Raw genomic sequence first — 23373 nt, 5'->3', positions numbered from 1 at the left:
GATGGCCATGTCATCTGGTTCGGGTCACATTTTTTCTTAGTTAGCTATCTTATATCCCTCTCTTTTGAGCTTCCAGGTCCGTAGGGCCTTGTTCTATGAGTTGCTGAGTGCCTTGTGCAAAGCCAAGGGGAGCTGAGGGCACTTAGTACCTGGAGGACTGGGCCCCTACTTTCCTTTGGTAACTTTCTGCTAGAACTAGCTGGCAGCATGCATTTAAAGGTACAATGAAAATTAAGCAGAAAGATAATTCTGTGAAATATCTTTTATTGTTGTCCCTTTGGCCCGAGTGGTTAGCCAATATTTGGGTTGCTTTCACTAGGGGGGAAATTGATTATATGAGTTAGGTATTTGGTGCAATCATATTTATTTACAAAGAATGTACATAAAGTCCTGTTTCCCTGAACACAGTAGGAACAAATAACAGTTGGCAGTTTCCTGGCTTGCCGTTTCCAAACCTGCCTTTGCAGCCAGTCTAGTCTCCCAAAGAGCCCTCTCTGTGCTCCCTCTTAGAGCCATACTCAGGATGATTGCTCACCCTTTCTGTTGGCTTTTTCTTATTGTCTGCCTGCCTTTCTGCCTCCCACACACGGCTATAGCCAGTCAATGCCCCAACATTTCAGTCAGTCTCCAGGGAAACCCTTCTGCATACATGGCTTAGCTACTGATCAACCTTGAATGTGGCCTACTGCCTTGGGTGGTGGCTTCCACTGTCTCCTGCTGTCTTACTCCATAAAGGATCTTAATTACTTCTTCCATTCAGCTGAATGAAGGGTGGCTAGCTGCCTATCCGCTTTAACCAAGGTATATCAGCTGATATACATTCCGGTATTTTAGCTGATATACATTCCAGCATATCAAAATTATGCAGAGTGAAGGACCCGCTGGAATGGCATATATCATGCATGTAAGAGGCCTGACACGCATATTCTCCGTATAAGTTACCTGTAGTGTGTGTGAGCCACCTAAGTGTCCTACCAGAACCAAAATGCTTGTATGTCAAATATTTGCCTCTATGCTGACATTTATGCTACATGCTACAAAATACTAGAAAATTATCTCAGTTGTTAGCAAACACAATAGAATAGAAGTAGTTTTATCTGTCACAAAAGGGTGTCATAAGGAGGAGGGAGAAAACTTGTTCACCTTAGCCTCTTAAGGATAGAACAAGAAGCAATGGGCTTAAACTGCAGCAAGGGAGGTCTAGGTTGGACATTAGGAAAAAGTTCCTAACTGTCAGGGTGGTTAAACACTGGAATAAATTGCCTAGGGAGGTTGTGGAATCTCCATCTCTGGAGATATTTAAGAGTAGGTTAGATAAATGTCTATCAGGGATGTATAGACAGTATTTGGTCCTGCCATGCAGGCAGGGGACTGGACTCAATGACCTCTTGAGGTCCCTTCCAGTCCTAGAATCTATGACTCTATGAATAATGTTGTGAATCAAGTCAAACAAATAAACAAACCCTCCTCTCCCCATTTTGCTCATCTTGAAAGTCTGGATTTTTTATATGTTTATGCAATAATTAATCACCTCTTCTATCTCTATTTTTCTCTACGTAGATGTTCGATTTTCTTTTGAAATTTCAGGCTGCCATTGTGAGAAAAATTGGCTAGTTTTTCATTATATAAAAGGAACACACACCTCTACTTCAATATAACGCTGTCCTCGGGAGCCAAAAAAATCTTATCGCGTTATAGGTGAAACCGTGTTATATTGAACTTGCTTTGATCCACCGGAGTGCGCAGCCCCGCTCCCCTGGAGCTGCTGCTTTACCGCATTATATCCGAATTTGTGTTATATTGGGTCTTGTTATGTCGGGGTAGAGGTGTAATTACAGAAGGACATTGGTGACAGATATTAATATATTAATCTAGCATTGTGATCTGTTAATTACTTTAAGGATCCAGCAGACTTCAGGTAGTATCTCAAATGCACATAGCATTCTTGGGTGCTAGAGAGGCATTGTGATCTAATGGGCAGAGGAGGGCCTAGGAGTTAGAATTGCTGAATTCTGTTCCTGCCTCTGAGGCCTTTCACTTGTTTTTAGCCTTTAAATCACTTAACCTCTCTGTGCTTTAACTTACTATCTGTAAAATGAGTAAAATACTATTTTAGTTGTGAGGCTGATTCAATTAATGTTTGAAAAGATATTTGAATTATTTGGATGAAAGTTGCTATGTAAATGCAAATTATTATTTTGCTGTTGAATTTCTTTATTGAAATGAAAAAGCTTACATAAAAAACCCATGTCTAGCCAGCCAACTGACCACACAAAGGAGTATCTGAAGAGAAGAAATTAGTTTCCCTGTGAACAATACTATCCTTAAAAATTTTCCCTTCTGATCTACTTTTTTGGAAGGTACAGTATGATTTGATGTTCTGGCTAGTTACCGTACACACACCCATTCTGCTTTGGGTGGGAACAAAGTGTATTTTCTATTTTGGAAGACTAGAGTATATAAATGGACTCTCTGTTAAGTGTAGGTGCTGCTGTTTAATCCCTAAAAGTAAAAATAACCTTTAGTTTTGATCTCTGTGGTGTAGATCTGGTGGTATAATGCGGCACTAAACAGAATTTGAATTGAATTTCAGTCCTTCCATTCTGATATCCCTTGTGAAAATTTTCTGCCACAATGGTATCTGGTGCCATTCCCAAGGCAAAACATTTCCTCTTCAGAAGTTACCTCTTTTGAGCTAGAGCTAAAAAGTCATCTATGGCAGGATTGGTTTAGCACTATGCAAATTGTGCATTTCAGTACAGAAATCTTTCCAACCTCCTTTAATTTGAACATTGGTTCACATTGTCAGTTTTTCCACGGTATCAGTTAGTGCCATGTTAACATACATTTTAGTAGTCTAATGGTTGTCCAAATTAAAATATTTGCCAAATTAAAATATGTAGGGATATTTTTTCCTCATGCTTCAGAAATGCTAGTCAATTAAAGTGAAACACTTGGTAGGCCTAATTTTATTTGCCACCTTTTATTATTTACTTATTTGTATTGAGATAGCACGCAGAGTCTCCAATGAGATCAGGGCTCCCTTGTACTGGGCAAATATATAGAAAGACCAATGCCAAAATCTTACGATGTAAGGCTCTAATCCTGCAAGTTATTCCATGTTGTGATGGGGTATACAAACCCCACACTAGACTGGAAGGGTTTAAGGGACAGTACTGGGCCCAGTAGTGTCATCCCTCCAGGTTGCAGAGCACGCTCTAACTCAGTGGTTCTCAACCCATGTCCCGCTTGCAGCCCAATCAGCACATAGCTGCAGCCCCTGTGACATCCTCAGGGCCATACAGGTAGTATATATATTGTGTAGATGTGTCCCTCATAACACCGAGAGCTGCGGATATGGCCCACAATGGTAAATACTTTGAGAACAACTGATCTAACTGGAGAAGGGGTTGAAAAGGGAGCAACCTAGCTCAGAAAGAGGAAGGTGTGGGAGAGGAGGACAGATCTACCCTGAAGGGTCCTGACAAGGGTGCTGGAAAGCCTCCCTGAGGGAATAAGACTATATGCTGAGCCTGGTTGGAGCTGACAGTTTGGTTGCCTTTTTTTTCTTTTTCTTTTCACCTTATCTTGGACTGGAAGCTGGGAGAGAAAAAGAACAGGAGGGGGTGCCCCCAGGAGGATAACTCGGAGGGCACTTTCGGGAGCCAGACACTGTTGATCCTCCTAGGGCCCTAGTTAGAGCCCAGTGGAATCGGCAGACCTGGGCTCCCCTGCCACTGCCTCAACTACAGGAAGGATTCAAACCACCCATCCACCTCACAGACCTCTGATTAAAGGGGGACAAGCACTGCAAGACTTATTTGTCTTGACAGATACACCAATTAATAGCCCATCTTCTGTTTTATGTTAAGACCACTAAATCATACCAGAGAACAGGATGAGCGGCTGCTTGTGTAGGAATGAAAGCTGTGTGATCATGGGGGACTTCAATTCGGCTGTCATATGCTGGAGGTCTCATGCTGCTAGTACTAAAACATCCTTGGACATTTTAAATATTATAGATGACAATTACCTAATTCAAAAAGTGTTGCATCCCTCACAGGGGAATTCTATATTAGACCTCATCTTGAGAGAAAAAGAACTGATCAGAGAACTAAAAATTAATGGTAACTTAGGTACAAGTGATAATGACTTGATCACATTTACAATGTGCAAACAGAATAAAGTCCAGACCAGTGATAGATATACTTGGTGCTTTAAAAGGGCCACTTTCACAAAGCTGAAAGCAATTATGAGCCAAATCAGCTGGGGAAGAATTTAATGAGAAAAGGGTTAATGATAATTGGGAATTGTTTAAGAACACTATTAAATGCCCTAAAAGCCACAATCTTACAACTGAAGAAGAAGGCTGTATTGGTTAAAAAAACAGTTCCAGGTTTAGAGAGCAAGTGAAGGCAGCTATTAAAAAAGTGTGTGTGTGTAAATAAACAAATGGAAGAAAGGAAAAGTTGATAGCAATGAATATAAATCAGAAGCTAGGAATTGTAGAAAATTGATAAGGGAAGCCAAGGGCACAAATTGAAATCTATGACCAGTAGCGTTAAGGACAACAAAAAGAAGTTTTAAAGTATATTAGGAACAAAAGAATCTTAGCAATGATATCGGTCCATCACTAGATGGAAATGGTAGAATTAGCAATAATAATGCAGAAAAGGCAGAAGTTTTCAATAAATATTTCTGTTCAGTATTTGGGAAGAAAACAGATGATGATGTCATAGCATACAATAAAATTATTTCATTCCACTAGTATCTCAGGAGGATGTTTAACTAGCTAACTTTAATAACTCTCAACATTTATTAAAGATAGACATATCTTTAAAATTGTCTTTTTAAAATATCTTTTTCTCTCCCAGCTTCCAGTCCAAGATAAGGTGAAAAGAAAAAGAAAAAAAAGGCAACCAAACTGTCAGCTCCAACCAGGCTCAGCATATAGTCTTATTCCCTCAGGGAGACATATCAGCATGTCCAGATATCTTGCATGCCAGAGTTTTAAAATAGTTGGCTGAGGAGCTTACTGGACTATTAATGTTGATTTTCAATGTCTTGGAATATTGGGGAAGTTCCAGAAAACTGAAAGAATAATTTTGTGCCAATCTTTAAAATGGGTAACCGAGATGACCTGGGTAATTTATAGGTCTATCAATCTGACATCAGTCCCAGGCAAGATAATGGAGCAGCAGATATGGGACTTGATTAATAAAGAATTAAAAGAGCATAATGTAGTTAATACCAATCAACATGGATTTATGGAAAATAGATACTGTCAAACTAACTTGATATCCTTTTTTTATAAGATTACAAGTTTGGCGATAAAGGTAATAGTATTGATGTAATTTACTTAGACTTCTGATAAGGCATTTGACATTACTGCATGACATTTTGATTAAAAAACAAGAAAAACATAAAAAATAACATGGCATACACTACATGGATTATAAGCTGGCTAATTGATAGGTTTCAAAGTTTAATTGTAAACAGGGAATCATCATTGAATGGCATGTTTCTAGTGGGATCCTGAAGGGATTGGTTCTTAGCTCTACAATATTTAATATTTCTATTAATGACCTGGAACAAAACATAAAATCATCGTTGATAAAGTTTGCACAAAAATTGAGGGAATGGTAAATAATAAAGAGGACAAACCACCAGATTACTTGTTAAGCTGGGCACAAGCAAACCATATACGTTTTACTATGACTAAACATAATTGTATATATCAAGAAACAAAGAATGTTGGCTATACTTACAGAGTGGGTGACTCTATCCCGGGAAGTAGTGCCTCTGGAAAAGATTTGAGGTGTGTGGTAACTGAATTTGAGCTCCCAGTGTGGTGATGTGGCCAAAAGAGCGAATGCAATCGTTGGGTGCATAAACGGGGAATCTGGAGTAGGAGTAGACTGGTTATTTTACCTCTGTATTTGGCACTGGTATGACTGCTGTTGTAATACTGTGTCCAATTCTGGTGTCCTCAATTCAAGAAGGATGTTGATAAATTGGTGAGGGTTCAGAGAAGAGCCACAAGAATGATTAAAGGATTAGAAAACATGTTTTATAGTGATAGATTCAAGGAACTCAATATATCTTAACAAAGAGAAGGTTAAGGGGTGACTTGTTTACAATCTGTAAGTACCTATCTGAGAAACAAATATTTAATGATGGACTCTTCAGTCTAGCAGAGAAAGGTATAACATGATCCAATGGCTGGATGTTGAAGTTAGCTACATTCAGACAGGAAATAAAGTATAAATGTTTAAAAGTGAGAATAATTAATCATTGGAATATTTTACCAAGGATTACAGTGGATTCTCCATTACTGACAATTTTAAAATCAAGATTGGATGTTTTTCTAAAAGATATGCTGTAGGAATTATTTTGGGGAAGTTTTATGGCCTGTGTCATGCAGGAGTTTAGGCTAGATGATTACTGTGGTCCCTTCTGGCCTTGGAATAAATGAATCTATAGTGCTGGATGGCTTTATTTAAACTGTCATCACTAGGCTTCAGAGTCTGAGAAGAAGGAGTCAGTGCACACTTCTTTCAGAGCAATTGTTTCAGACTTTCCTTTCTTCACGGTTATCTTCATTAATCTGTTAATGCTTGGAACCTAAAGAGGTACTGTTAACTTGAATTATTTAATTGGTGAATTTCTAAAAATTACTGTATTGGGAAGTTCATCTTCTACTGCAGCTTTCCAAACATTTTGAAGTTATTCTTTCTCCTGCCAATGTTTATGTGGTCACCAGTGTTCCCTCTAATTTTTCCCAGGCATGTGCGGTATGAATTTTGTTATGTGCACCAATATGGAGGTGATGTGTGGCGAGGGTGGGCCTCAGGGTTTGGAGTGTGGGAGGGGGTTCAGGGCTGGGGCAGAGGATTAGGGTGTGGGGTGTGAGGACTCTGGATGGGGATGAGAGATTTGGGGTGCAGGCTGCCCTGGGGCTACAGTGGGGAGAGAGGTCCAGGGTTGGGTTGGGGCCGGAAGAAGGGTGCCTCTCGCCCAGCCGCAGCAGCGCCGGTTGGGGTTGGGGGAGGGGTGCCTCTACTCCGGCCATGGCAGGTCTGTGGCTGGGGTGAGGCATCTCTTCCCACCGCAACCCTGAGCGCCCGTGCGGTGCTTAATAGGCTGCCATGTGGCCGTGCAGTTTAAAGGGAACTTAGCTGGTCATAGAAGCAGTAAAGTGTGCATAGGAATGATAACAACACAGAACAGGCACTAGGATTTTCTCCCTGCAACTTGTGTGGATGTGCATGGGAGTGCTCCCTGCCTGGAGAGTAGAGACATCTCCCTCATCCCACTTCTCAGCTTAGCTGCTCGCTATACCATGGTGGGGGTTGTAATGTGGAACTTTCCCCCCTCTCCCACGGCCACTGATGAGCTCTGCCATTCTCCATCCCGGGGAAGTGAAGAGATTCCATCCCATCCAGCTATCTGTCTGTTCTGTTCCCTCTCCCCACTTGTTGCCCCCCGTGTCTCCTAGGAAACTTGGATTGTATTCTTGGCTCTGGGATAGTCTTGCTATATGGCTTTGTGTAAGTCACTTAGCCTCTCTGTGCCCCAGTTTCCTTATCTGTAAAACGGGGATAGTAATTCTTCCCTTCTTCACCGGGGTGTTGTGAGGCTTCATTCATTAATGTTTGCAAAAAGCCTTGCATGAAAGTAATATAAAGTAGTATTGATATCAATACTTCCATTTTGGCTTTCAAAAATCTGAAGGCACTCTGCTTATAAATCTTTGTTTATTGCAGTGATAGACAATGGCACAAGTTAAAATGCAGACCGCAGCAAATCTCTCTGGACCTACCCTTCCCCCTCCGGTGCTACTCCCATCAGTAACAAATGCAAGTTCATTGGGTCTACAGGCCTCAATGAATGGATCTATTTCAGAATCAGTTGCCAGCTGTAACAGTCCAACAGCTGGTCTTGTGGATTCTGCACCTACTAGCAACTTACCAGGTAAGGAGATGTTTTGCTTAGAATACTTATTTTTATTTTGCAAGGGAATCCACTTGATGAGTTTTTAATATAAATGGATGAGGTCCTAAAGAAAATAAAACTAAAGAAACAAAATTCTGTAGAAAAATGTTTTGGTTTCTAATGCTGTTTACAGAATTTAGTTTCTTTAGTTGAACTCTGATTTATGATAGAGCATTGTTTAGAGATATGGAAGCCCAGAAAAAAATAAACTATTCTGCCACATCCTACGTGAATCTTTTATAATGAAGTTTTAGTACAGCAGGAAGTTATCTAAGTGCATTTTCCTTCCCTAGAACAAAATGTCTTCAGTCTATTTGTCAGAAAATGGCATTTCCTTTATAACCTAATAACTGCTATAGTTCTTGTTCTCAATTGGGTATAAAATACAGTAAAGTGTTACCCCAAAGTAAGTCAGAAGGGCAGGTTTGTGTTGGGGATAGATACAAAGATGAAAGAAAGAAATAGCAAGAGGATAAAGACATTAAAAAAACATATAGTGCATAAACAATCTGGGTTTAGGAAAACTACAGAATCTGCAACATTGTTGAAGGAACGAAGTTGAGGAGATACCCACAAGGACACTAGTAGTAGCTGAGAGGTCTGAAAGAATGTTGGGAAGAATGAGGAGAAACAAGCATGGGACCATAGGTGTTCATCAGTTCTTTGTCTTCTATGTTAGTGTTTAGAAATTACATTGAAAGAACAACTAACTCCAATAATGAATACAGAGCAGAATGGAATTTTCAGGGACATGGTATAACATACAAGTTAAAATATATAAACGTGCATCTACGCTGTCTTCCTTATTAGAAAGATTTTTTGTATTGCAAGTAATTGAAATGGTCACAATAAAAGACATGTTCTCAAATTATAAATGTGTAAATGGTATTTAAACATTGTATTATCAAAGTGCAGTTTTGTTGGCATTAACACAATCTCATATTTTTAGCATATTATGAGGTTTTTTTTAGCCAGAGTATTTTTCTTTTTTAAACATACCACTTCTTTTGCAAAGTTTTGCAAAGTTGTGAAGAGTACATTTCTCCACAAAAACTTTACAGACTCTTTATTTACAGCTCCTCTCCAAGATAACATGGCAAACCCCAAAGAGAAAACTCCAATGTGTCTGGTAAATGAGTTAGCCCGTTTCAATAGAGTTCAACCCCTGTATAAGCTTCTGAATGAAAGAGGGCCTGCTCATGCCAAGGTAAGGTTACAGTTCCAGGTTATGAGGCATACCTTAAGTTATGAACAGATAACTTGTCAAACACAATCAAGTTTATAGTGTTGGGGTTTTGTTTTGCTTTGTTTTTGTTATGCTTTTTAGGAAGTTCTTCTGTATCGCTCTTGGAGCCTGAGGATCTTTTCATCATCGCCTTCTGCCTTACTTATCCTCTGACCCTTGAGATCATACTTCTTGGCCTTCATCTTTTTCTCTTAAAGGTCTCTTCAGAATCCATCAACACCCTTTCTTTATCATTCATTGCCGGGTTCGCTGCTGAGCTGCACAAAGCACTCCTTCACCTCCAGGACCCTAGCAGTCTGCTTCTGAGAATTGCACATGGATCCCTTTCATGGCAATGCAGACCCACTGTTAACAGACTGCTGGGCTAGTCTTTTCCCATTTTGTTTTGTGTTAATCAGTTTTATTTAGTCTACATAAAGTTGGTTATATGGCTAGCAAATCTTCTGATTATATCTGTGTTTTAAAGCACAAAGTATCACAGTATTTTCCTTTAAACCTTGTGTAGTCCACAGTTTCAATGGGTCTTTAAGGCTCACAGTGGTGTTAAAGTACTTAGCGTCCTTGTCTAGTCTCACATCCTGTTTCGATAGTCAACTGTGATCTGTGAGAATATGTCAGGGTGGATTCAGACGGCAGTGGACCTAAAGGATCATATTTACATGAAAGAGTTCTCAAATTTCTTCCCTCTTTAGGGCAGACTCACAAGAAAGATGACTAAAAAATTTTGCTTGAGAGAGCAAAAATGAGATTTTATATTAGAGAACCTTCTGCATCTTCAGAGCAGAGCAGCTGAGCAAAGTTCTTGTTAATAACATCCAGCCTTCTGCAAGTTACTTAGCCTCTCCTGAGAAGTTCTGTATGTGCCCTCCTGATGCTGCACCTTGCATTGTAACCAGTGCAAAGTGGTTGTAAAACACTACCATTCTGGTTTGGCAATGTTTTGCACCCACTTTGCAGTGGTATAAATGACAGCACAAGGGTCATGGCAACAGTGTCTATCAAAATCAGTGGGAGAGGAAAGTATTCCATGCTTACTACTAAGGCACCCGGGACCTTGCAGGATTGGGCTTTTGGCTCTATTTGTCTCAGGTTACATGTAATGATTCTTTCATTAACCCTTCCATTGCTGGTTCTCCTGTTTACTTATGTTACCATTGTTCAATGACTATGCCATAGAGGGAGGGATAGCTCAGTGGTTTGAGCATTGGCCTGCTAAACCCAGGGTTGTGAGTTCAATCCTTGAGGGGGCCATTTAGGGATCTCTGGGGCAAAAAAAAATTGGTCCTGCTAGTGTAGGCAGGGGACTGGACTTGATGACCTTTCAAGGTCCCTTCCAGTTCTATGAGATAGGTATATCTATGAAATGTTAGGTGCATACAGGAAGGTTCATTTTGCCTGTATCTTCCCTGAACATTCATCAATAATCAAGGGATTTGTGTTACTTTAGATTTATAATCTCACTTCTGCATGTTGGAAACACAGCAGGATGCAGAATAGTCCACTTTGGTTTTAATGCAGATATGTACGTTTTATCATCTGTGTGAAAATTACTGCTAATGAAATACCTTGGGGCCTCTATTAGATTTCTGACTTTTGTCAGCAGTGCTTTTGTGGGGTTTCCTAATTTGGCCCCTTAGAGACTAATGTCTTAAAATTGTTGGATGCTTCCTATGTAGATCTAGGAAACTGAGTTTTAGAAGCTCATCTGAGCAAATAGGCAAGTATACAACTTTTTCTTGATGCTTAGCTCTGTTCACTGTTGCATGTATATTTTGTTATAATTATTAATTATGTTTACAGTCCCTGAAAGAGTGCCAGGTGCTTTACAGGACGTATGGTTATAAAAAGACTAGGTCCCTGCCCAGAAAAGCTTACAGTCTAATTTAAAAATGACCCAACAAGTATCAAATAAAGGAGGGGTGAGTGTGAGGAAGAACAAGGGTGATGTTAATAAGATCAGACATAGTTGCAATGCTTTGGCCCACAGAAAACATTTACATAGAAGTTATTATGATACTGTTATAGTAGCTGTTGTATGTTTATTTCTATTACTGAACATGGTGCTCTACAACGGGTAAAATATGCTAAACAAAGCAAAGTCTCTGTCTGAAAAAACGTACACCCTAAAGGCATGAACTGCTGCTGCTCTCTCCCATGCGACTGCCTGGACACAGTGTGTCAAGGGCTACTTTCCTGTTGCATATATTTTGCTCCCTTCTCTAGTGGTTTTCATAAATTTCAGAGACTGTAATGCAGGCAGTCTGTATGACAGACATCGGTGCCAGTAAACTCTTTGTTTTCCTTTGTGGTTTTCTTTTTCTGGCAAGTAAGTGTTAACAGTTGTGATCAAATGTAAAGAGGCAAATAACAATGGTGCTCCACAGAAAGAAGGAACTCACCTGCAGTAAGTTACAATTGCTAGAGGTTGCCCTTCCAGAGGGTCTGATCAGTGTGTGAGTGGAAACTGTGCCCTCTATACAAACATTTTTGAGCATAGGCAAGACAGAGACCCTGCATGAGCCCAAACTGTGTTTTTGGAGGATATTGTTCTCAGATGGGTTGTCAAATTGGCCACTAGTTCTGTGCTTCTATGTCAGTGAGTTTTAGGAGATAAACTAAATTAAAAAAAAAAAAGGCAAAACAGATTAGACAGGAGTGCAAAGGAATGGGAGGGAATTGAGAGACTCCACACGTTGCAGGATCAGGAAGGAGAAGAAAAAGCTCTTCATACAGAGGAAAGAGAAGTGGAGCGAAAGGGGACAAATCATGACAGGTTTTGCTATAATGTAATTAAGTTAGATATAAGGAATAAAAACATCCTCAGAAAATTATCCATAATGCATATCAAACCATAGCAAAGCCTTGGGCTTCTGGGACCTCCAGTCTCCAAGCCTTTAATTGATTATTTGAGCCTTTTTGAAATGTTTTTGGCCAATTTGATCTCTTTAATTAAATTTCCACCTCTTTCTCGTTCTTTGCAGGAGACTTCTATCAGGCTAAAACATACTGAGTGAGAAAGTCAGTTCTCTAGCTATGGAAATCAACTGAGCATACCATTATTTATTTATTTATTTAGTATTTATTATCTTGAATTCTTGTATCTTAACACACTGTGCTAGGGAGAGAGAGATGAGATGGATATATAGATTAGATAGAAGACCTTTATCATTCATATTTTCATAGAAATGTGAGAATCTGCTTCTTCCACAGAAACATTATATTGGTACATTCTTGTATAATACAAATATTTTAGCTCTCGATCCAGAAATAAGATTTCAGTTCTATTGGCAATAATTTATGTAAACAATTTGTTCATTGATTGAATAGCTATTCTCTTAAAATAAATATATCAAGGTTTCATGCCTAGGTTAGTACTCTGATATTATCTGTATTTGATAGAATTCAAGTTAATGAAGGATGTTTTTCCTTTTTTTTCCCAAGCAGTTGTGAGTATAACTGAGGCCTGGTCTACACTGGGGGGTGGGGGGTGGGTGGGAAATTGATCTAAGTTACGTAACTTCATCTACGTGAATAACGTAGCTGAAGTGGACGTACTTAGATCTACTCACCGCGGTGTCTTAACTGCAGTGAGTCGACTGCTTACACTCCCCCATCGACTCCGCCTGTGCCTCTCGCGTCGGTGGAGTACAGGAGTTGACAGGAGAGCGCGTGGGGGTCAATTTATCACGTCTAGACTAGACGCAATAAATCAACCCCTGCTGGATTGATCACTGCCCGCTGATCCGGGAGGTAGTATAGACATACCCTGAGATAAATGAGATGTTAATTAGTGATATGAACTGTAATACTGGTTCCTGGGCTAAAATTCTCAGGGACATACATGGCCAAATTTTCAAAGCTGAGCTTAAGAGAAAGATATATATTCACAAATTCAATATGCATTTGTACAGTCATGTGCAATATAGAACTAGTTTTTAAGCAGACAGTTACCCAGTTTGCATGTTCATATGCAAATATTTTGGGGTGTGGCATGTGCATTCACATTTTGAGCCCACCTTGTTGCACCCAGCTCTAAATTTGTGGCTCCTGATCTAGCACATTTAATTCACTTAAAAAAAAAAACCCCAGATGGACAGAACAACTAAATAAAAGATTTAATTTCACCTTTTAGTCTCGTGTATATATTTCTGTGGATCTCCAAAACGTATAGCAGCAGTATGTTTGTCAAGGCAAGCTGTAATATACCATGTGCATGTGAGATTAGAATCTGGATTAATACTTTTTCAAATACTTTGATATTTGAAAGAAAATTAATTCATTTGTTTTTCTACCCTCCCTTGTGGAGTGTTACGAGAAAGCTGCATTTTCAATTTAAACTGCATAAATGTAAATGGCGCAATTATTATATGCTTATGATAGAGATACTTCCTAATATTTTAAATACATTTTAGAATTTCTTTTTCACGCTTTATAATGCTTGGTTTTTACTCTGTGATGAATTGTTTGCTTGAGATTGTTCTTTGCTATTGATTTTTAAGTTTTTAGAGTTGAGTCAATAGCCAACTTTGTTAAATCTGAGTTTTTTCAGTTCCTAGTCTGCATTATAGAGCTCATGTTAAAGAAACAAAATTAATTTAGGACAACACAATTTTTTTTATACTTTATACTGTTGAACAGATCCCTTGGTTGCCGGGGCTTTTGCTTTGTGTGTATGTGCTTTATTTTTTTGAAGAAAAATTTGGTTAGAAAAAATATTGTATGACTCTCATTGGGTAAAAATCTTCAGGCCTGATTCTCTTCTCTCTTGAAGCTTTATAGTCATTTACACCCATACAAAATGGGTATAAAATGATACTATTTTCACTTGGTAACCTTTTATACCCACTTCTCACTGATGTAAGTGACCATACAGATGCAAGACTGAAAGAATCAGGCTCTTAAATTTAATTTGTATATCCCTCCAAGAATATCAGGCTGATATTTAGTTACTTTTTGTGATTGCTGGTGTGATGCTGTGTGATTTATTTTTACATTTAAAGGCCAAATGTTGCCTAGTGACTTCAATGGGAACCCTATACATACATACATCTGAGAACAGAATTTGGCCCAACGTATCACAACAAATAAAGGAACACAGTTCCTCTCCATCTGGGTAGTGTTTCACATATATTGTTCTAACTCACCTTGGTGACAGTCTTGCCATTATTTACCTGTTCTTTATATTTTTGAAGATGTTCACAGTGCAGCTGAATCTTGGAGAGCAGACATGGGAAGCGGAAGGGAGCAGTATTAAAAAGGCTCAACATGCTGCTGCTAGCAAAGCTTTGAACAAAACGAACCTTCCCAAACCAACTCCCAGACCACCCAAAAATAACATTAATAATAACCCAGGTGTGTTGCCTATTCGTTTCCCTCCAAATAATGAATCTTCTTGTTTGTCATGGAACAGCAGGTTTAGATGCTTTATAGCGGTTTATAGAGTGTTTTAAAGCAGGCATAAATAGAGCTGGAAGATAAGGTAATATATAATTAAGAATCTTACAGTGAGTATGCATGGTAATTCTTTTTATCTGCTGTAGCAGAAGCTGTTGAACTGCACGTGAATACATTTACTTCTGCAAGACTCACCTCTGAAGGTAAAGGTACAGGCCAGTTTACGTGGTCAACAGTAACCAAGCACAAAAGTAACAAGATTGAACTGACCATTTTTACATTAGTAAGAATATTGAAGCTGGCAAACTGGCTTTTCAGGGAAAGGGCCGAATTCTACCTAACTTACTTCAGATTCAGTGCCACTGAAGGTGAAAGTAGAAATCAGGGCAGAATTTGGCACAAAAACTTCAGTACATAATTCCCTGACTAATAGATTTTCCTTTGTAGCAACCTAAATTATTTCTTCCAGCCAGTTCTGCATACTTTATTATTCAGTTAATCAGAACGACATTTGTGGAGTCATGTGACCTTCATCTGGAGATGTTACTTGCATGTTGCACACTGCATGCAACGTATTCTGATGTACCTGAGAAAATAAAATACAGACACAGGAAATGCATTGCTCAGTGCTTATGAATCTCAGTCACATCTCAATGACTTATTCTTGTTTGATAAAATAGTAGTTAATGAAATGTAAAAAGATCCCTTTATTTGTTTTTACAATTTTTCCTCATTACTTTCTCTCAACCACTTTCAGAAGGATTCACTTTGCACTAAGGGTCTGTCTGACTGAGGAGGTCTGGACAAACCTTTCTCCAGATCCCATCAATAGTGGCCTGAACCTTGTCTTGAAGGGAACATTTGTAAATGATGTAGGGTTTTCTTTCCCATCTCCACTCCCTTAGGGCTGAGCATATTACTCCTATAATTCTTCCAGACCCTGCTGGCTAGGGGCTTGATCCTGTTTCTGCTGAAGTCAATGGGACTTCTTCTGTTTAGTACAGTGGAAGCAGGTGCAGGACCCTGAGGAAGAAGGGCCTTGGATTTGTCTCTTGGAGTGGCAGCATGTTATACAGGTGATAGGAGTTTTGGACTAGCCCTCTTTTTATATTTTTAATTGAAAAGTATATAACAGAAAAAATAATGCAGGGAGTCCTCGACTTTACGACATTCGACTTACAACAAACGGCATTTACGACGTTTCTGAATTGATACCCTGATTTGACTTACAACAGTTGGTTTCAACTTTGACGCTTGGTCCTCAGTGGACCGGATTGCGGTTCTGAGTTACGACTTTTTGACTTACGACACAATTTTCAGGAACCAATAGTGTCATAAGTCCAAGGACTGCCTGTAAGAAGAATTTCCCTTAAAGCTGAAAAATTGATTGAATATACAGGCATTCGTGTGACGCTGTCATCTTTCTTTAAGACCTTTTCTTTCAAAGCACAGGTATCTTCTGATCTAGTGACTACCTGTATTTTTATTGTTTAGCTGAATTCATAGTCCCGTGAAGTCCAATTCTGCAGTCCTTGTAGTCCTTCATTTGAGGAAAAACTCAAAATTGTGGTTAATGGTAGTTTAGCCTGAGTACTGCATAAAACCTGCAGCATTGACACATAAAACCTGAATAACTGGTTTATTATTATTATAATAATTGTTCTTCTGGTCTGGATTAGTGCACACATCTGATTATAATTTTAGATAATGGAATACACCTATTTAAACTCAGTTTGGATTTTTCTTCTCGCAGTAGAAGTGGGACACACTTTGGTTTATAATTTGCCAGTTAGATTTCCCCTGAAGTAAATAACAAGGCAGTTATATTAAATGATTTGACTCTTCTAATGGTTTTGCTTTTTAAATAAGGCATTTTATGATTATTGGAGCCTCATTTGAAATTTTGGAGACTAAATAATTACACACACAAAGGTAGTTGTTTGTTTACTGTTTTGCAGTTTTTGGCCAGGAGATGGCTGTAGTAGCACTAAATTTTAATGAATTTAGTCTCCAGTTAATAAGTTATTAAAATTTACGTTTTTAATTTTAATTTTAGTCATAGGTTTAACCTCTCTTGAAACTAGATCATTTAGTTCTGACTTCTATCAAATTGTTATTAAATGACTACAGTAATCTATGGGACTGCTATCTTGTTTCAATAGCTGTAAACTTTTTGTATAAGAGATTTTTGGTTTTCATCATTTTATTTAATGGCATCCAGTGGAAAGAGACGTGATTCTTTTACCGGTACTAATTTCAGAAAGTTTCATAGTATTTTAAAGGCATTCTTGAGATTGGTTAGTCAGCTTTGAACAATCTAATCATAGTAATCTCATTTGGGCAGTTGTCTGCCCAAATTCCAAGAGAATACATGAAGATGTCAATTTAAGTGCTTGTTGACATTAAGTGATTAAAACTGGATCTTTACCCCAATTTTATACTGCAATTTGATGCAACTTTTTAGTCACTGCTTTTTTAGTTTAGTAGGAAAATCAACATCTGTTTTACAGCCTTTCTTCCCCCCCCTCCTCCTCCTCTCCCTTCACCCCCAAACACTGTATGTATGGTTTTAACATGCTTTACTATTGAAGAGTCTTACATGTAGTCTTATTTTTTACAGGCAGTATAACTCCAACAGTGGAATTGAATGGTCTGGCTATGAAAAGGGGAGAGCCTGCCATCTACAGGCCACTAGATCCAAAGCCAATCCCAAACTATAGAGCAAATTACAACTTCCGGGGCATGTACAATCAGAGGTTTGTATGTTTTCTGTTATTTGCTATTCCTTCTCCATTGCTTAAACAAATGCTAAGTTTCTTTAAACTTTATAGACTACTGCAATGTAAAATAAAATAAAAATTCTTACCAAGGAGTGGTTGTGCAGTGCAGCTTAGAAACACTCATAAATTGGTGAGCAATACATGTTTCAAATGACAAATGCCTAAGGATATCAGAGTGCCTAGGGATGAAGACGTGTAAAATTTGTTTGGATTATTATTAAATGTAGATTGGAACTAGAACTCAGTCTGTACAAGTGAGACATTAGTCAGATTGTTAACTCTCCATAAAGGTGTTGCTTTTCATTGCTGATATTTTAGCGGTTTCAGGATTACTCTGAATGCTACAAACTCCCTTTTCTTTTGGAGGTGGGTAAGATTGGGAGGACTCCATCTGGAAAATTAACATGCTGTGGAGCTGTCCTCCCGTCTCCAATAGATGTTTACAGCTTTCTTCAGGCACAAGTAATTCAGTTCTTTAATTCACAAATGTTGCTACCTGATAACTTTTGATTTATTAATAAAAACATTATTCCACATTTTAAAAACCTCCAACCTACTCCCCCCTTGTATGGAGTAATTGCTGCTAATGATAGGAGGGACCTCTAAGCAGCCATTATTTCAGAATAATAGTTTTCCATTTTGAGCTATTCTGTCCACTCTTAAGAGACTTGTAAAAGTTAAATGGGTGGCAGCTTTGTCAAGTGAGCATCCTAACCGTTCCTTGTCTGACAAAGCCTTATCATTTACTAGGAAGTATTATAGCTTTTCTAAGTATTTTCATGACTGGTCCTTGTTCCGATCTCCTGCAAAACAGGTGTAACACGTTTGCAAACTATATTAATTTATCCTGAATTAAATGTAGCTTGGATATAATGTGGTCACCTTTAAAGAGTTAGTGCTTAGGGCTAAACTTAAAGATTTTTTTCTGGGGTTGGGCTGGACCTCAGATGCAAAGAGTCCCTGCTCCTCTTTTATCTTCTTTACCTCAAAAGAATTGAATCTTTTTTATGAATAAAAAGGGTTGAAGGTTTGGTTAACACTCCCGACTTGTCCAAAGGAATTCTCTCTACAGTGATACAAAGCACTTGTTTGGTTGAGTGTAGCATGGCCTGCTTTTACTAAATGGCTGTGTTGGCTGAAATTAACTTTTTTATTAATAGTTTTGCTCAGTATTTTAGGACTCCTATAATTACTAGAAATATCAATAGAAATTACTTGGCTGACAAAAAAATTATTTAGACTAAGAAAAAACTTTAATGTAGGGGAATAAATCTAGAATGTGGAATTGTAAAGTAGTTTCTTCTGGTGTAGTGTACTGAAGACCACTCATGAATGCACAGCCCACAACAGTTTTTACTGTTATTACTTTAAGTGTTGCATAAAGTAGTTTTATTTCTCTATTTAGGAGACTCAGTGAAATGTCTCAGACTTCATTCAGGTAGCATTTATCCTGATTCAAATTTTTGAAATAAATCCATGATTGACCCCATGATATTTCAAAGAGGGACTTTCTTGCTTTCAGAAAATCACCTTTGCACAAGCTTTATTTGACTTTGCCATTTAGATATTTTGTTTGTCTTAGGACTTCTCCCCTTGGAGCCCCACGTTCCTTCTTTTGGCACCTGCTGTGAAATCATAACCCTGGATTTGTGATGACATGCTATTTCTGTAAAATTGACTGTTATGAGACACTTGCACTGAGCGAGGCCTCAGACCCTGCGCAAGGGCAGTTGCATCCGTCTTACTGATGAGGCACTGAGAGGCTGCACAACGGCACTTCTGGCAGAGCTGGAGCCAGGGGGCAGCTCTCAGCGGCTTGGCCACACTGCTTGGCCGCTGCTGCGCTAACCATGGGGCAATGCTACCCTCCCTGAGCCAGGATTAGAACTTGGGAGTCCTGCTCTCTAACAGAGGTGTGTGACTGACTGGCAAAGTGTGTCATGTCCCCCTCTGTGGTTGCTCCCCTAGGGATCAATAGTTATAATGGGATAGCCTAATTTTGGCAATTAATTGGTCTTTGACTATTAGCGGTAAATATGCCCAATGGCTTGTGATGGGATGTTAGATGGTGTGGGATCTGAGTAACTACAGAGAATTCTTTCCTGGGTGTCTGGCTGGTGAGTCTTGTCCACATGCTCAGGGTTTAGCTGATCGCCATATTTGGGCCGGGAAGGAATTTTCCTCCAGGGCAGATTGGCCGAGGCCCTGGAGGTTTTTCGCCTTCCTCTGCAGCGTGGGGCATGGGTCACTTGCTGGAAGATTCTCTACACCTTGAAGTCTTTAAACCATGATTTGAGAACTTCAATGGCTCAGACACAGGTTTGATACAGGAGTGGGTGGATGAGATTCTGTGGCCTGCGTTGTGCAGGAGGTGAGACTAGATGATCATAATGATCCCTTCTGACCTTAGTCTGTGATTCTATGATTCAGTAATAAACCTTCAGCCTCTAACAATCCTGCAGTCCTTATTTAGGCAAAACTCCTAGTGACTTCAATGGAAATTTGACCACAGAATTTGACACATAAGAGGAAAAGATGGGCTATGAAGGGGTAAACCTCTGTTTAAGTGCAGTTTTCTTTGGGCTAACTTGATTAAGACTGCATGCCTGCACGGTGTAAGACCCCTCCGTACATGGGCTACCTGGACCTTGGATGTTCCAGATATGTAGGAATAACTAGGGCTACTTGGTTGCTTACTTTTTCCCCAGAGCTCTTTGGGCAACAGAATTAAGATTAATCTATTTCACTCACATTGCTAGCAGACTTGAAGGCCCAATTGTTGTTTTGTGAGCTACCTTGACAAAGGTTGCTCATGGCCAAAAAATTAGCATGCTTCTTTTTATGTCTGGCAAGAAATGTTAATTATGCGTATAAAGAGAATGTGGCTATATGTGAGTGAATTTTTATGAGCACCTCAGTGCAGCGTGCTTATGAATGCTCTGCGTGAGGTAAAAGTGTGAATGAATTTGAAGATTTAGGTCTTATCCTAGGTTCCATTTGTCAACATTGCAAACTTCTCCCCCCCCCCCATGTTATTTGCTACAATTCAGCAGAACTGACAAACTGTTCAGAAAAGACCCAGGGCTGGAATAGCAGGTCAGGACTGAGGAACATTGGCAGATCTGTATGATGAAACTTCTATATACCTAGTCATGCTATGTCTCTCTCCTGACAGTGCTATTAATCCTTCACTTTCATGAGCACTCCGTTCATTTACAGAATTAAAAAAAAAAATCAAAAACATAATTGTTCAATCAGATGAAAGCTGTGAAAAATAAAACAAGACCTGACTGAGTTCCAGCTATATAGGTCTGTCCAGCTTCCCCCATGAATATGTCTCCGTTTGAATCCCTTTTAATATCATAATGTGTTGTCTTCAGTTAGAGTTGAAAAGAATCCTCCTTGAAGTTTAATTGAGTTCCAGTATTTTCAATGACAGGGAGTCTGTAAAATGACAAAAGAGATGTGATATCTTACAAATGCACCTAAACCACATGCTTTTAGTCAAGAAATAAAAGCCACTGGAAACTGAACACCCGCTTTTGATGTTGTAATACTGCAAACCCTTGTCAAAGGGATCACAGAGTATACCCTCTCTCCCCCTTCCTTTGGAAGAATCCCTAAATGATTTGCTTATAACATAAAATTCCTTAAAATTGTCTCACCACAATACAGGGAGCTTGAAAGCCTTAAAAGAAACCTTTGGAAATTAAAAACACTTGTGAAGTATAGAAACAAAGAAAAAGCAAAACAATGAGCGGATACAAGGATAAAAATGAAAATAATTAAAGCAACACTAGTTCAGTTATGAAGAATGGGACTGTCTTATGAGTGTATGTCACATGAGGTGGTGATATCCATGGGATAAATTTCATTTAACATGCACCTTTGACAGCTTTGCCTAAACTTTGCATTTTCATCCACTCCCCTTGGGACTACTTCCTCCTGTATTTACATCACATACTACAGACTAAGGGGCATATTGTTACTGCCTCTGTATAGGTACAGTAGATGGGGAAGAGTGCTGGAAGCCTTCCTCCTTGTCCATCTCTCTCCCTCCACCATCACCACACTCCCCTGCTTCCTTGAACTTATGGACTGCTCCTGGATAATGCCAATTGCAATGCCATCTCCAAAGCGGCAGGGTGGAAGCACAGTCCTGCCTCCCCCACTGGCTAGTAGATTTAATTAGAAAAGATTATATTGTGTAAAATAAATTAAATCTGCTGTAGCATTGTAACTTTATAGTGTAAGAATGAAAAAATATTAAAAGGGTGTATCTCACATGATCCTGCAGTTAAAGACTGTATCTTAATGTATACTTAATTTTGGCATTGTCAGACTTTTGAATGCTTAGCAGTGCAACCTTAACGTTCAATCAGTTTCATTTATTCTGTGGAAATTATATAAATGTAAGTAGAGGAAAATCAGGACATAAGAATAGAGTGATGAAACGCTACAAGGCATGTTTTCAAATTTGGTTGCATTTCAGGAAACTATATAAATCTACCCAGACCTATTGTATCCACAAAAAGCCCACAAAGGAGTATGCAGTGTCACATAGTTACCCAGTTAGCACACACCAGGTGAAATGCACTCACCTAAGAGGGTCTTCACCAGGCTTTCAGTGTTACATGAGTACCACTTTAACCCTTCAGAAGAATTGATGTGGCTGTGGGGACGGCTTCTGCCCGTGAAGGGGACTCAAATTAAACCCTGAATAGGAGTAATGGATTAGAAGCAGCTCTGTAATAATTCATGAATACTGTATGTTGTCCTAATCATTGTTTTGTGCATGAGGATACTGATTTAACTCACAGGGGACTATCTGGAAAAAACAGGCAGGAAGGAAAAGAATGGCACAAGATAAGCCACCTGTCAGAAAACACTTAAGAGTTGTTAAGGGATAATGGCAGGACTATTTGCATGATTTTGCCTCCTTTCCAGTCAACCTACAAAATTGGTTTGGACGGGGACAGGAAAAAGCCTATGAATACTAAACAAAGGAACTCTGGAAGAATTAATAAGGGACTTTCTCTCAAGACAGGGAGAGGAATTGTTTTGGGGAATTAGACTGAGGTGTGGGCACTCTCCTGGGATGTCTGGACAAAGCTAGGCTTGCTTAAGTCACATCATAGTATGGTATGGGCTTTAGGTAAGATGGACATATGTTTCTTGTTTTAAAATTCTTTTTCTTTAATATTTTGTTACTACTGCTAAATGAACAATACTTTTGATTTAAGAAGGCTGGCTGATTATGATGTACACCAGTCACAAACTCCTGGATGGAAGAACTGCAGGTGCTTGAACACAGTCAAACCTGCAGATTAAAAATGGATGGGTGCATTCAGTTCAGTCCTGTGTGAGTGCAAGAGGAAAGTGGTAACTATTCCAACCTACACCAGGAATAGAGTCATGGAGAGTCTCCTGCACAGCCAGTGCATGGGATGGGCATCCTGTTAATTAACCCTAGCTTAGTTCTGCTACTAAATTCCCGTTATTTAGGCTGTATGCACAGAAGGATCAGTCTCACCCACAATACACATGTATAAGCAAATGCAATTTTTTTGTGACCATACGTGTTCACTGATGTGACATGTTGGCCCTATTCGTGTCATGAATTCTATGGAAGAGACAACAGTTAATGATAAAGATGCCATTGATATTACTGAGTAATTATGTAGGCCTTTTTGTTTACTTATTATTAACATGCTGAAAAATGCTTTCTGGACACTTTAATCCTCTTACTGGTCCCTTTAGACAATGACATTTTAATAGGAACTAAGGGTATGTCTACACTACCAGCCGGATCGGCGGGCAGCGATCGATCCGGCGGTGGTCGATTTATCGCATCTAGTCTAGATGTGATAAATCAACCCCTGAGTGCTCTCCCGTTGGCTCCTGTACTCCCTCGGCGCAAGAGGCACAGGCGGAGTCATCAGGGGAGCGTCAGCAGTC

The 23373-nt window shown here is 39.2% G+C and overlaps 1 protein-coding gene across 19 annotated transcripts in view; it reads left to right on the top strand.

Moving 5' to 3' along the window:
* The window catches only part of STAU2 (staufen double-stranded RNA binding protein 2), a 218507-nt gene that overhangs the window by 7902 nt on the left and 187232 nt on the right, over nucleotides 1-23373 (top strand). For 15 of the 19 annotated variants that reach the window (XR_004644768.1, XR_004644767.1, XM_034763126.1 and 12 more), the window contains exons 2-6: nucleotides 7767-7974; nucleotides 9072-9202; nucleotides 14434-14593; nucleotides 14782-14838; nucleotides 17256-17391. Coding sequence is in view for 17 of the 19 variants with exons in the window: in XM_034763126.1 (XP_034619017.1) it covers nucleotides 7776-7974; nucleotides 9072-9202; nucleotides 14434-14593; nucleotides 14782-14838; nucleotides 17256-17391 (683 nt within the window). In the remaining 2 variants the exon portion in view is untranslated. The remainder of the gene's footprint in view (nucleotides 1-7766; nucleotides 7975-9071; nucleotides 9203-14433; nucleotides 14594-14781; nucleotides 14839-17255; nucleotides 17392-23373) is intronic. The other 4 variants (XM_034763130.1, XM_034763121.1, XM_034763120.1 and 1 more) reach the window with 3 other exon arrangements.

This window comes from Trachemys scripta, chromosome 2 (genome assembly GCF_013100865.1).
Source record: "Trachemys scripta elegans isolate TJP31775 chromosome 2, CAS_Tse_1.0, whole genome shotgun sequence".
NCBI lineage: Eukaryota > Metazoa > Chordata > Testudines > Emydidae > Trachemys > Trachemys scripta.
The sequence above is the reverse complement of the archived record's forward strand: the minus strand, read 5'-3'. Positions and strand labels throughout refer to the sequence as shown.